Genomic DNA, 14,990 nt, shown 5'->3' with positions numbered 1-14,990 from the left:
TGTATGAATCCTGGGATTCCTATAGTTTTGTTTCTACACGTTTAAAATAAAGTTTTAGTCTTCCCTAGTTGGATGTGCCCTAATCAGACTGTGTAGTAAATGAAAAACAGCACTGATGAAGAATGTGGATATCCATCTAGCACAGCCTGTCCCATTCTTTCTCCTCCTCCCAATGCCTTCTTACTTCTTTCACATGTTTATTTCCAGAAGCTGCCATCTCTATTCATACATTAGTTCCTCTGTGGCTGGAGGCTGACGTTTCTTACGCCTGATGTGTGTGTGTGTGTGTGTGTGTGTGTGTGTGTTGTGTGTGTGTGTGTGGGGGGGGGGTTGTTTACGTGTATGTCGAGTGTGTATGTTTGTGCACGCGCCAGCACTCTGTCTATTTTCAATCCATTTTATTTAAAGATCAAACGAGAGGCTGGTGATTAATCTTTCTTTCCCCCGCTTTCTTTCATCTCCTCTGGAAAAGAAGGAGGGGAGGAGAAAAAAAGAGGAGGGGTCCCCCTTTCACACACGCCAGGAATAACCTCCACATCCCCTCCACGCACACCGTACCCTCCCCCTCTTCATCCCTTGGAGGTCTACCCACGCCTCTGAGGAGTGCACTCAGAGAAAGTCTTGTCTCCTTGGGGTATCTAGCTTTAGCTGTCAGGGACCTCTAGAGGGTGTTGGCTGGTTGTTCACCTCTAATTCTTACTGTCTTTTATTTCCTGCATCTACAGTTTTATGAGTGAAAAAAGAAGCTATTAATTTTATGAGCAGGCCACAATATATCTATCCCATTAAAGAGCAATGTAGCTGGTACCTATTTGCTAGCAAATGGGAGATTAAATCTCTTTTGTTTAAACACTTAAAGAGCTTCTTGTTGGTAGCTTAACCACAGCTGGCTACAAGGTGACGAGAATATAACTGAGACACAAGCAGACAAGTCGAGCTTGTGAGTACCTGATAAATGCTCTCTTCTGATTGGTCACGGATGGGCTCGTGTCCCGCCTCAAACACAATGTACTACAACGTCAGCAGCAGAGGGAGGACAGGAAAATAAGAAGCAGTACAGAAATTGGAAGATAAAGAAATAGAAAGAAAGTTGGTGAAATTGCAGAGGAGATTAGTCAAACAGCATTGTCAATAGGTTCTCATTAAAAAGCAGTTGAAGTATAGATCCTGGTGACACATGGAGGAGAATTTAAGCAGCAAAAACTCCCTAAGCAGCTCAGAAAACTAATACATCTTTCAGCTAATCATGCATCCCAACTGGAAAACATGCACACAGACACACAAGACACATGAGCACATGAGTCTCCTACATCTGGGGACATCTAACCCTCCAAAGTGTACATATTGTGCTACAACCACACTATCACACTGTAACCAAACAGGGGCTGTCTCCCCACAGTGCACACAAAGAGGAGCAAGCTGAATGCAGCAGGTGACAGCAGCGATGTGATTGGTTAGGAAGTTACCTGGTAGACCGGGTCCTCCAGATCCTCCTCCAGTATTGTCTGCAGATGAGCGGCGGCAAGAAAGAGAGGGAGAGAGATCAAATGGAGAGGAGAGGAGGAGCAGAGGGGAGAAGACAGAAGAGAGGGAAGAGGCGGAGAGTTAAGCTGGTGGAGTAGAAAGAGTAGGCGGAAAGCACAGCAAGACATAGCAGCTTCCCAGCATTCAGATAATCATTTGGCAATCATCAGAGAGAGAGACACAGACAGAGAGATAAAGAGAAATTAAACAGCAGATGTAGAGAAGACAGAACAGAGGAAGGTGAAATAAGCACAATGGGCAGATGGTGCCACTGATGAAACCTGAAAGCCGGTGCTCCGTATGTCATTTGCTTGCTTTGCTGTTTTTTCACGTCTAACTTGACTTGTCTGTCAAGAGTCTTTCGGAAGAAGCTCATCACACTACTAAAAAAGGGAAAACACAGGTAACAGAGTGTACCTGGTAGACCGCCTGCTCACACTGCTTGTCTTTCTGGGCCTTCTTCTCCATCTCCTCTCTCTGCTTTATCTCATAGATGAGCTGGAACAAGTCCCGCAGGTCCAGAATCACAGGCTCAGCCTAGGAAGACAAGGACACATTATCCACCCACCCATTAACACACAGACACACACACACGTTAGTTTAAATATCCCCATGGGGGACAGTCATTGACATAATGCTTACCCTAACCTTAACCATCACAACTAAATGCCTAACCTTAACCCTTACCCTAACCCTAACCTTAACCTAATTGTAACCTGTACCATAAAACCTTAAAATAGTCTTCACCCTCAAAAAGCAGTCTATACCCATGGGGACCTCAATTTTCCCCATGGGTTAGTGTGCATTCAGGTTAAAGTCCCCACCAGGATATAAGAACATGAAACTGAACTGAACCTGGTCTACCTCATGACAGCACATTAAGGCCGTGGTCAGACCAACATTAGCACTGCAACAGAAAGCATTATCTCCTCACATTCCTTCTCATTTCAGTGAGACCACTGCATTGGCACAGCAGCGTTTCTGAAGCAGAGAGCTGTGGAAAAAATGTTTAAGTGCACATTTCTGGCCGATAACTTTGCAATGTGTAATGTGTGCCTATATCTACTGTTTGCCTTGCGATTGTCAAAATGATTGTTTATTCATTGTAATTTTTCAGAATTGTAAAATGCTGTGCAGTGTTTTGGTGTTTGATAAGCTACTAAAACTACTACTTCAAGCTAAGTCGGTGTAGTCCCTCATTCGTCCAGGAGTGTTCTATCGTAGAAAAGGTTTCAGTCGTAGTCATCTGGACACTGTTTTCAGAATTAAGACGTTTCGGCTCCCATCCAGAAGTCATTCTCAATTGTGAAAAAATTGGACGGGAACTACTTCAAGCTATTACTCAAACTGGACTTCCTGGATCATTTTTTATCTTCCCACCTGTGGTAACATGCCCCATAAAACCCTTGCGTTTCTCTAATTTAGTGCTTCTTATGGTCTGTGCATCCACTTAGGCAGGATGAGTCAGAGGTACATGATTGGGTTGTTGAGAACTGATTATGGATAATTCCATTAGGCCAGAAGCCGAAAACAAAATGGCAGAAAACAGTTCTGCAGGAACACTGCATCGACACTGAGGGGAAAAAAACACTGCAATTAGTTTGTCTAAAATCTTTCATTAAAGATAACAATGTCTTTGTGACTGATTGCGCCCCTGTGATTAGTTAAACACTGACCAAGTCTTACAAGTCACTAACATGAGTAAATTAAGAAAATGGAAGTTAATAAAGACAATAAATTTCTAAATAAATAATTCTGCCTATGATTGGGATCATGAAACCAGGCAAGCCAGCACACAAAGACACACTAGACAGGCAATAAGCCTCTGTACAGTTATCTGCACAATCACTATATACTCTATTCTTTCTCTAGGCCTGGTTCAGACAGTGACAAGTGCAGATACTAGCCTCTTGTCTTAACTTGTACCACCTTTCTTGTCAGGGGAACAAAAGCACAGGCAACAAACAAGTTAGATGACTCACAACTTATTACTACTGTCACAGCAAAGAGTCTTATAGTACAATGATGTTTCAGACCTAATCAATTATTGACTGATAGAAGTGCACCCAGAGTTCACAGACTGAACACTGCCTTGCATAAAGTAGTTATATTTTAGTGTTGTCTTTCTGCAAGATGTTCTCAGCCACATATTGCTCATGACAGACACACTGGGGTAAACGGTGGCTCCTGCTGATCCAACAGTGAAACTTATTGTCACTCTGTCAGATTCAGATCTGCTTTGCAATTCACAATACATGCTCTAATCTCCACCTTTTCTTGCCATCTCTCTCTCGCATTCTTTTTCTCTATCACAGAGTGTAGGTAAGAGAAGACACGGAGAGCTGAGACAAGCAGTGAATTTTAGAATTGTAAATGCAGAAAGCTTCGAGGATGATCAAGGAGGACGGGCCAGCTCATAGGACCATCGAGATGAGATGGTCCTCAGTTCAGCACTCTTGAATCAGAATACTAATACATAGCCTACGGCAACAGTGACGAATGATTCCAACACAAAGTGGTGATAAAGACTTTTACTGCAGATACACTGTTCTATTCAAATCTGCACTGATCAGGATTTTTGGGTAAAAGACGACTCTCCCATCCCCCTGGATATTAATGCAACAGATTCACCCTTTTTACCCAAATTAAATTCTGGTGTTGGTTATAGCTCATTGGCAGGATATCTCCAGGATATTCCTGAATTTATTTCTTGGTATATTGAGTTTCCCTCAACCTGCCTCATCTAATTCAAATTCATTTAGTGATTTCCTACATTTCCTAAAACTAAATTTGACAACCTCCAGAGAATGTGCCTGAACATACAGCTAGAGAAAGTATATGCAATTACAGCAGTGATCACATTCGACACATTTGAGAAACGTTCAAACTGGACAGACTGGTACTGTACAGTATCTCTGACTCCTCTGAGATGGATTCCTCTATTTATAATCATTGAACCCTTGTGCCAAATGGTGGATTCAGACAAGTATTTGCTCCTTGACACCTTTGATTGAAAACCACTGACATTTTGGATAGTTTAAAAAATGTTTTGCCACTAAACTAAGCTGGAATCACTGCACCAGAAAAACTGTACAGAAAAATTTTCAGTGACACAAACTACATTTGCATAGTTATCCATGGGAATAAAAACAGAGCCATCAAATACCCAGAAATATACAATGTCTCTTTGCAATGTATGTTGCACATTGCAAAGAAGGTGTTTTTTTGTAAGTGTTAAAATGCATTAGGCTGAATTTTTCCATTAGTAGTGAAATATAAAGCTTGTTCAGCAGCGAGTGAACACTCTGTCCAGAGAAAGCTAGACTCACCAATCATGGCTGAACTACTTTACCACCACATAATTTTTCATTTGTGGTTGCTGTTATGATTTGCTCATGGTGGTAAGTGCGAATTTTCTAAATAAAAGAATTAATAACTGGAGATGTAATAACTTCTTAAAAAATAGCCAGTCCAAAAATGTGACATTCTGGACCAACACTAAGTAGTCTTTAGACTCTCTGTAGCCTTACCACAAATTGGATACAAGGTTGCTTTCGTAACGAATAGACCTATTTATATTAATCACAATTGTAACTTTTCTAAAAAGTTATAACAAAGACTGAATGAACTGAATGAACTAAGAGACTGTCTACGAAATCCTTTCTAACACAATTAGTGTACTTCCATCTTCACTAAAACTTGCTAAATAAAACACGTCTTTCTTGTGCTGAGACTTTGAGTTAAGTGGTAAGCCAATTACTTTCGAATGTCCCCCTAAATTGGCCTTTTCAGAACAACCTTAAGTCTTAGTCTTCATGACGACAGAGACACTTTGTTAATTCACATCAAAGTGGTTACTTTCCAATTACAGCCCCAGCCTCTGCCATAAGCTCCGTGCCTCCACCTCTTTCATTGTCTGCTTCACAACTAATAGTCTGAGTGCTAGTGATGGAGCGTTCAAATCCTGAAAATGGGAGTAAAATAATTGTGACCTTTCCTCAGGCCCATGTCAGGTAAATGACAGCTTAGTTGACTGATGAGAGCTTAGCTTTGTGCTAAGCTGATCGGCAACAATTTTTTGAGTACAAGTCTGATTGGTGAAAATGTTAAGTACAGCCTGCTGTGTGTGTGTGTGTGTGTGCGCGCGTGTGTGTGTGTGTGTGTGTGACCGTGTGTATCTGTCTAAGTCAAAGAGCCACGCTTCATGGCCCTGGGAGGATGGATATGCCATTAGAGTTGGTGACACACACTCAAACCCTCATCGACTCACTATGGGAAATCAATACGGCTACAGAGCGAGCCAGCTGGATCCAGACTAAACAAGCCAGGCACAAAATGACACAACAACAGCAACAACAATCATAACAGGTCCAAAAGAGGTACTCAATATCATATAGAGTATGTTGCTGCAGGACTGTACATGAAGCCTTCCACACATACACAGAAACACACACAAAACCTAGAGCTCTGCAGAGTAAACAGTTTGTTTGATGAACAGCACAAAGGGACATGAGTTGGTTTTCGAGGGTCCTTATCTAAATGTCAAGAGGTTTGTGCTATTGAGAGAAGACCCAGATGAATCATACATTAACCTACACACAGCGGGTGCATGGTAAAACACATACAAACACTTGCTAAACACTCAAATGTACGTCCCCACATCTCTTCACACAGTTGCCTACACAGACACTGACCGACTGTGCGGTCTTGATAGCCACAAAGCGGTGGTTCCCTTCCTTCCCGCAGACGTATCCAAAGGCTCGGTGGTCCGTGATGTCCTTGGCAATGTAGGAGATCTCGTGGACTGCATGGTGGTGTTGGAGGACCTGCAGGAAGACAAGACACAGGATGTTTAATAAATTATGCAGACAAAACAAAGAAACTACAACTTGAAAGATTACAACTTTATTCTTGTGAGAGTATTACATTTTTTAAATAAAAAGGTGAGACTTTATGCTAATAAAATGCAACTTTTTGACTGTTATGTTGACTGTATTCATTTTCCCCAACAGTGGCTCCAATACTCATAAGAAACCAATTTAAAACATGTAAAAATTAAATAAATAGGGATTTGAAAAGGACCTTGCATCTTTCTCAAGTTTGATGCCCTCGATATTCCCTTGTCGTTAATTGAACTGTTTGCTTCTCTTCAGTACCATGTAAAGCACTTAATGAAAAGCATGTTTTGCAAATAGCATTTCATGAATGACACAGGAATTCATATGATTTAATTTAGTTTCAGGTGTACAAAACTAGCAAGTATCAAAACGTGAAGACATAAACATGCTAATTCACACATACAAAGATAAAATAATTCCGGTACACCTTTCCAAAAACCAGCGGGGAGCAGAAAATAAAATCCCATGCAAACTCCCCCAGGTGTACACACAGAAATAAACACTCTCACACAGAGACCTTGTATCCTATATTAAACTGTTCTCTAGCTCCCCTGCCCTCCCTAGTTTAGCCTGGGTGGGGAGTGCCAAGCTGGCATTGCCCGTGGCAGATGGCACTGTTTTTCCTGAGGCCAGAGGGGGGATCAGTGACAATCACAGCTCGGCAAGCTGTCGACTTGATCACTTCATCTGTGCCCTCACTCACAACACACAAACACACACACACAAACACAATTCACAACTTAATATGCAATAGCCCTCTGTTAAGTCACACTAAATGTCTGCTTTGTTGTTATTGTCTATGCCAGCTGCATGCTGGGAGCAGAGACACACAGTCAACATAATGACCCAGTAGCCCTTGAGTGCATGCTAGGGGTTGGAGCACTATACATCAGAGGTTAAAAACACACATCTGCTCTCTTTGAAGCTATTCCAGACGTAAGGCATGGTAGAATAGAGTGATACCAATTTAACATGCACACACACGCACACACACACACACACACACACACACACTGAGAGCCCCAGCAGAAATAGATAATCATTGTAGAAGTCATGTCTTCTAAATTTAATAATTAGAGTAATGGTTATTATTATCGCCGCTGATTGACCTGAAAATAACAGCTAAGGCAGTGCATGTGCACCCACACACACACACACACACACACACACACACACACACACACAGAGAGAGCTCATTTGCAGAGGTTATTGAATTATCTCTGGGTGGGTGGTGAGGTGACAAAGGGGGACTCTGATTCAAAGAGAGCAGAGAATGAGATGATTGCATAAATTCAATAGCTCTACTTCGTCTTGGTAGCAAGTATATCTTAGAGAATAGAAACAATTTACACACATATGGTCAGTACCTAGTTCGTCAGGTGCTCAGTTTAGTTGACATCTGGGATTAGTGCATACCCAGACACGGCCACCTTTCCTGAAGAGTCTTGTGACAATATTGTTTGGAAATAATAAAACAGGTGAAAACAGGTAGACAGTTACCACGAAGGGATGCACCTGGTGTTTCACGCGTGCTGTATAGAGGAGTTGTGGTACTGGTGCTACTGGCTGTTAATGGGGAAATGACTTTGCTCTTTCATATTAAAATTGGCAGACAACGTACTACTTAGAGTTAAAAATAAGAATGCAAACTAGGCTTTTGCTTTTTATTAATTAAAATTTTTGTCACGTCATGCACACACATATCGCAAATGAAATTTTAAAATCAATTTTAAAATCAATTTGATGAAATTATTGAATATTAGCCATCTTGGACTTCCATATAAACAACACCTTCTGATCTTCTTAATTAACTGGAACTGGCTCAGACTTTTGCTGTGGTTTTCCCACCACTCTATACTGTAAACACCAGTTGTACCGAGTTGTTATTTGCATACTTAAAGCTGGAACAAATGTCATTATTTTTGTTAGATTTCTTAGTTATGAAATATTTTAGCCAACAAGACTGTGACTTACTGCTGTTTTTCAAAATGTTCAACATTCAAAATGTTTTTGTTGCATTATTCTTGGTAAAATATGGACACCCTCCTGGGAGATAAGGTGGCCATTGCTGGAGCCGACGTGTCTGGCAGCATCAACTATCAGATGCCGCTCAAAGTTGTTTAAATAGATGCAATTCTCTGGGGAAGTGGATTATTTGCAAAAAGGTGGGTGTATCAAAAAAGTCGATACTGACTGTGTACTCTCTTCTCTTCTCTCCAGCACTGTTGATATGCAGTACTAATCCCTCTCTCACAATCTCTCTTTCACACACACACAAACACACACACACACACACACACACACACACACACACAGCGTCAGTGTCTCTGAGGGACTGTGGGCAGCATGCCCTTCAGCAGTTGCTGGCCACTGAACCAAGATATTCCCTGCGACGCTGGGAGTGGGGAGGGTGGAGGAGAAGCAGCAGGATACTGTCTCTCTCTCTCCTCCCCACTCTTCACATCTCCCTCCTGGAGGGGAGACATCATCAGAGGGCCTGCGGAGGCTGTCCAGTCTCCAGCCAGTAGGACAGGACTGAGATTAGCAGTTAGCTTTGAGGTTTCATTAGTTCCTTGCAAAAGGTAGCACTGCTCTGGTTACTCATAAGGAGCTCTCTGTCAGTCACTGACACAAATACAGAAGCACATAAGCGGGACTGTACCTATAAATAATGGTTGATAATCAACACTTATACAACATACACATACGGAAGTTATAGATACAGTCGGTATTTATAGAAACGCCCACAAAACGTCACATTCGTTTATGCCAAGGGGTAAATCAAAGCACTCGCTACCATGCCGAAGAGTTGCTATGTGGCTTTCTGCGTGTCAAATAAACTTAAAAATCCAGAATTAAAGTTTTTTATTCTGCCGAATCAAGACACAGAACCAAAAGCAAAACTGTGCATGGAATTGACTAAAACATGCTAGTCTATTAATGTTTCATCATAGCGTTAATGGCTGTAGGGTAACGTTACTGATATTATCGAAAGTTTAATTAATCATATCAATAGTAAATGTAATAGTTTCTCTTACCAGGCGATTCAACCAGATAGCAGAAGATCTGGGAATGACACTTCGGGCCATTTAGTTGGATAATTCGTCCAGTCTTTTATTAGATATGGACAACAATCCGATCCGATTCTGTTTAACTTTTCAATCTAGCGTTCTTTGTCAAGTGACAGCAAAGACTCATATATAAGACATGACACCATGTTGACATTAGCATGTGAGTTTAAAAACCGCGCTTTCCCAACACTTTCAGGCAAGGGGAAAGGACTGTTTTTCCCCTCGCTGACTCTGCCCTGACCACGCCCCAAACTATGACGAGACACCGACTGTATGTATTAAAGGCCCTGAAAATTTTCTTACTATGACTGATGGGATCCTACATGAACGCAAACTTTTCTGCAAACTAGTTGTTCTGGGTATTTCACATTTGAGAATTTTTTTTGTTTGTGTTCTATTTACTGGTTTTTAAGGGCTCAGCTGGAAAAAAGTGATGGCATGTACTCCCATGCACTAATCAGTTTGAATTATATTTGAATCAAAATCTGAGGACAGAGGGTGGGTTGTTTGCGATTTCGCTTCATTCTCACCTAATCTCCTGTGCCTACCTATATAGATGTGTCTAAACACTATCTCTCTGTTTGTACAATTCTCGTATGCCCCACCCCAAACAAACCCCTTTCTCTGCTTCCTCACCTTCTTCTCTGCTTCACTGAGAACTTGCCCTCACCCTGAGTCTCACTCCCTACGTTCCCCGCCATCACACCTCCTGGTCTACACACTTATTAATTCCCATTTGTCCCACGGTTCATCCCCTCAAGCTTGACCCTCAGTTCATTTCACCCTCTGATCTCGACCCCCTTTTATTCCTCTGTCCCCTCCTAATTCATGTTGTAAGTGGGATGGTCTTTGTTAGTCAACATAAAGTTACAATATATCTGATAGGATCCAAAGTGAATGTACAGAAGGGTCTCGAAGTAAATACCAGTGCTTCTTTCTGTACCCTCTTCTGTCTTGTTTGCCTTGCTGCAGCTGCATCTCATGCCACATGAATCATTTGCTCCAGGGTCTTTTCTAAATAGCTTTCCTTCATGTGTACTTTATTTTTTATTTTTTTACATTGTCCTTTCTGTTGGCTGAACTGGACTAATTTGATCTTTCTGATTTCATTCTCTGAGGGAGCAGCAGGCCGGCGAGATCAGCCCTTCACTCTTGTGAGTTCTTGACCTGACGTGGTGCAGCGGCCCTGACGAGACTAACAAAAAGGGTTGAAGAGGGTAGGGCGCACATGTCTCTGTGCGTGTATGTATGTGTGTGTCTTGAGAGAGGGGCTGACAGAGAGAGAGAGACATGCTGGCCTGCTCTCTGCTAGATTAATGTCTCCCCTCTTCTTCCCCTACATCTCAAGCACCACCTCCCTCGATCCTGCACGACCTTCCCTCCTCCAAGAGAGGGGCCATCCATCCATTCGTTCACCCATACATCCATCCGCCCATCTGGCTGACTGATGCACAAGAGGGGAACGAGACTGTCAAGATCCCTGAACCTCAGCAGAGTCATTCTCTCTCTCTCTCTCTCTCTCTCTCTCTCTCTCTCTCTCTCTCTCTCTCTCCCTCCCTCCCTAGCCATTAGAAGTGGTTGAAGGACTGATAGTAAGGACAGCATATATCTATAGTTAATATTAATGTGCAGAGACAGAGGACAAGGTCTCCCTGTGGAGAGCTTTACGTTGACATATGCTCACCGATTCTCTACCTATCCCTCTAACTCTGTTTCAGTCTGTCTTTGTCCCTCCCTCCAATTCTCCCTCCATCTGTCTTTTTTTACATCCGTGATTCCTCTCACCTTCTCTTTCTTGCCCTTGTCTTGTTTCTTCTTTTCTACACCTTCTCCCCTTAGACTCTCTACCTCTCTATCTATCTCTGGTTCTTTCACTTTCTCCCTCTGTATCTTTCAGTGTTGAGAGTCTGAAGCATCAGGAAGGGGATTGAGACGAAGAGAAATGAGGGTTATAAAAAGAGGGATGAAGGATTGGACTGGTGAGGGATGAGTTTGGCTGTATGCAATATGGCTGCCATGTGGGAGGCCACTGGTTACTGTGTCCTGCCTTTCTAATACCCTGCACTGTTGAATTACTGCTGGGCACACACACATGCACACACACAGTGTCAGTGACATCCATCTCCTGTCGAGATGTAAATCTCAGACTTACCACGTCAGTCACTAAAGCCAGGTGCGGCGCAGCAAGCTTCATATTGTGTCTAAACCAGACTACATTTACTATCAGATGCACTGACAGCCAGACAGAGCAGAGTGAAACAGACAGCTCACACTGCATATTTACACAACATACACAAGAGCAGACGTTAATATTGTATTATGTTTTAAAAATAAGGCTGTTTTACTCAAGCTGCCAAAACAAAAAAAATCTAACATGCACAGACAATCTTAGTGTGCTACAGAGAGCAAACTGAGCCAAGCACCTTATAACCTAAGTTTCTGAGATTTAATGGGACACTAATTCTCCATCCATTAACTGTGACAGGTATGGCCAGTGGGGAATCGAACCTGGACAATACCTGTCAGAGGAGAGTAAGACATTTAAAAATAAATCAACACGCTCTACTGGCCACTTTCTCTTGAGCTGCATGCATACTCACTCTGCAACAGCATTTAGCAACTAAATTCACAGTTATTCTGTCCATAAAGTGTCCTCTATCTGACTATGACCGGTCCTATTGTCGTACATCTCTGAGTTGTCAATATGTCCCTACATCAGTGTAACCAAGTCAAACTTATTAGAGGTATTTAGGTCATTTAGGTGATTGCATGATCTCAACGGACAGTGAGAAACAGAGCCAACAGAGATAATTTAAAAAACGGAACCAGGAGGAATGATAGCAGTCGGACAGCATAGATCCAGTTGGTCAGCCAGAAAAGCAGCCATGTAAGATGGAAAATGCATAATCCTGGAGCACAATATAGAACCAGTGTTGTGGTTGTTTGCAGTGAGGCAGACAATGGGATAGCCATGTTCACTCATCTACTGAGGCCTTGTTCTCAGGGTTTCAATTAGGGCCTCCTGATTTCCCCAGGGGCCCCTCCCTCTCATGGAGACGCCTCATTAACAGAAACACGCACACACAGAAATGCTGTATGTGGGCGCCCACACACACACACATACACACACACACACACACACATATTTGCTTCTAAGCTTACCCCTGACTTCTCATCAAAGATCTTGATCCCTCCAAAGGAAATGGTCAGAAACACCTTCTGTTTGTGTTCTCCTTTAGACCGTGCTGCTGCAGCTATACCCTGAGGACAGAAAGAAACACACACATAGACACACATGGAGCAAATAGCCATGTTAGAAGCAGGGCAGAAACACATGTGCAGTGTAATGGGAAGGTAAGTCCATAAAGGGGCCTCTCTTTGGGCACCTTCTCTCTCAGAATGGTCATTTTCTTGTTGGATTATGTATTTTCTTTTACTTGTCAATAACCGTCAATATAAAATCTCTCTACAAAATCATACATAAACATCACATATTGGAATCACTTTATTATCAGTCAGTTAATAGTCACACAGAGAAAATAATCATAGAAGAGGAGAGCTCCTTTTCCCACCCACAGTAGCCTCAATAGTCCATATAAGTCTTTTAATGCATGCTTGAGATGAATATTAACAACCATGACTTGGACAAAACTTCTTGAATATCTGGTAGATATTTATTTATTCACACCCAATAACACGCAAGACTACAGTACATTAAAGAATATATTTGTGAATAATGTTAGAGAAAGAACACTGTCAGACCGCTGGTTAGAAATTTACAATATTATTTGGAAAAAATGGCACTTCTTTAAGTACATTCAGCTATTTAAGTTGGAAAAACAAATATCCACCAACTATCGCATGTCCAATATCAAGCTACGTTTGCTCTGTTCAGCCGAATGTCAAACCTTAATGTCATATCTTAGGAAAGGCATTGTGGGAAATGTAGGAAATCATTAATAACTCAAAAAGTAGACAAGACAGATACAGAAAAAAGTTTAATTGCAACAATTATCACAACATAACTGCTTGACTCCACTGAACATGACATACTGATTATTTATAACTCTATAAGTGTATCTAATTCCCCTTTATGTTCACCCCACCTCCATTTGCATAGGTGAGTCACAAAAGGAGAAGAAAAGAGAGGAACGAGATCAGAGAATTGAGGGAGTCAGGCTAGGAGAGGGAGGAGCAGTATGAAAGAAGAGGTGGAGAGATCAGAGAAAAAGAGCTGATGGATTTCCTGTCTGAATAAATGAGGAGGAGGGAAGCTGTTTGATCAATGAGCTGTCTATCCTCCTCTTACCCTTCTACGTCTCTGCTGGATAGGGTTTTCACTACACAAACAGAACGTAAATGTAATTTTCTCAATTTAAATATCTCCTGCAGTATGTGGATCCCATGTGTTGAAGGACAATTAATAACGAATAAGGCGCTTTACATACTGACTGTTTTCAAACTCTTTCAACGTACATCTGTGGAAAAGAAAGCAACATCTAGGCTTTGTGTAAAGTTTTGACTGTTTACATTTTCTTGTATAACATTATTTAGACACGAATTTTCCATATGCATGCTACAGTAAAATATTTCACTAAATCAGCATGTTCATTAGGCCTCTATTTATAAATGAATAAATAAATGGCCTATTTCTCCTTATCTTTATCCTCTCTCATCTCTCTTTCACCTATCATCCAAATTATTCCCCTCCTTTATGCCTTCTCTCCTCTGCTAACTGCCCCATCTGTCTACCTCTCTTTCTAATTGTTCCTATCCTTGCAAATGAGACATTCACCCCAATCCCCTTCTCATCCATATGGCTAACCTCCTCACTTCCTCCCGCACTGATCATCGCCTGGCCTATAAATTATAACGTCCTTATTTTTTTTCTTTCTTCTTCCACCCTTCTCCTCTGGCAATTTGCATAGAAAAAATGCAACAAACTATACTGTACATGCATGCACATACACACACACACACACAGGCGCTGTTATGCTGTGATGTACAACACGTGCATATTTAAAAGTTGAACTTTAGAATATGCATGAAGTTGAAGAACTATTTATGAACTGACAACTATGTTGGTTATTGATGTTCAGTATTTTTTGTGGGTCATGGAACTTAATGCGGCTGTGGGCAATCCCATTACATCATTTCGGGGTGTTAAAGTCATCCGACCAAATTCAGTCATTTCTGGCAACCAGCACGCAAAGATGCGTGTTAGTAGCGAGCTTTAAGTAGTAAATCAAAAGGCGCAAGTCAATTCTTCATCTAAGAATCAACAGAGAGAAAAGAGAAGAAGAGAGAGACTGTCCTTACCTTGAGCTTCATCATCGAGTCCTGGCAGAGTTTGTCTCCACGGGCGGCAGTGACCTCGTCCAGGCCGATGAGCTTGGCCTTGTAGCGGACGCCATCGCCCTTAAAACGCCTGATGAGAGCCGCCTCGCTGCGATCCTGCCCTGCAGACACACATACACATACACTATGCAGTCTACAT

General features: G+C 41.8%; 1 protein-coding gene across 16 annotated transcripts in view; it reads right to left on the bottom strand.

Annotated features, from left to right (window-relative positions):
- Positions 1 to 14,990, bottom strand: part of dab1a (DAB adaptor protein 1a) — a 190,932-nt gene that overhangs the window by 18,152 nt on the left and 157,790 nt on the right. For 8 of the 16 annotated variants that reach the window (XM_044198267.1, XM_044198269.1, XM_044198264.1 and 5 more), the window contains 6 exons: positions 14,813 to 14,952; positions 12,656 to 12,754; positions 6,219 to 6,350; positions 1,942 to 2,061; positions 1,467 to 1,505; positions 949 to 1,011 (listed from right to left, as the gene is read on the bottom strand). In XM_044198267.1, the coding sequence (XP_044054202.1) occupies positions 949 to 1,011; positions 1,467 to 1,505; positions 1,942 to 2,061; positions 6,219 to 6,350; positions 12,656 to 12,754; positions 14,813 to 14,952 (593 nt within the window). The remainder of the gene's footprint in view (positions 1 to 948; positions 1,012 to 1,466; positions 1,506 to 1,941; positions 2,062 to 6,218; positions 6,351 to 12,655; positions 12,755 to 14,812; positions 14,953 to 14,990) is intronic. The other 8 variants (XM_044198271.1, XM_044198275.1, XM_044198273.1 and 5 more) reach the window with 2 other exon arrangements.

This window comes from Siniperca chuatsi, linkage group LG6, assembly GCF_020085105.1.
Source record: "Siniperca chuatsi isolate FFG_IHB_CAS linkage group LG6, ASM2008510v1, whole genome shotgun sequence".
Classification (NCBI taxonomy): Eukaryota; Metazoa; Chordata; class Actinopteri; order Centrarchiformes; family Sinipercidae; genus Siniperca; species Siniperca chuatsi.
The sequence above is the reverse complement of the archived record's forward strand: the minus strand, read 5'-3'. Positions and strand labels throughout refer to the sequence as shown.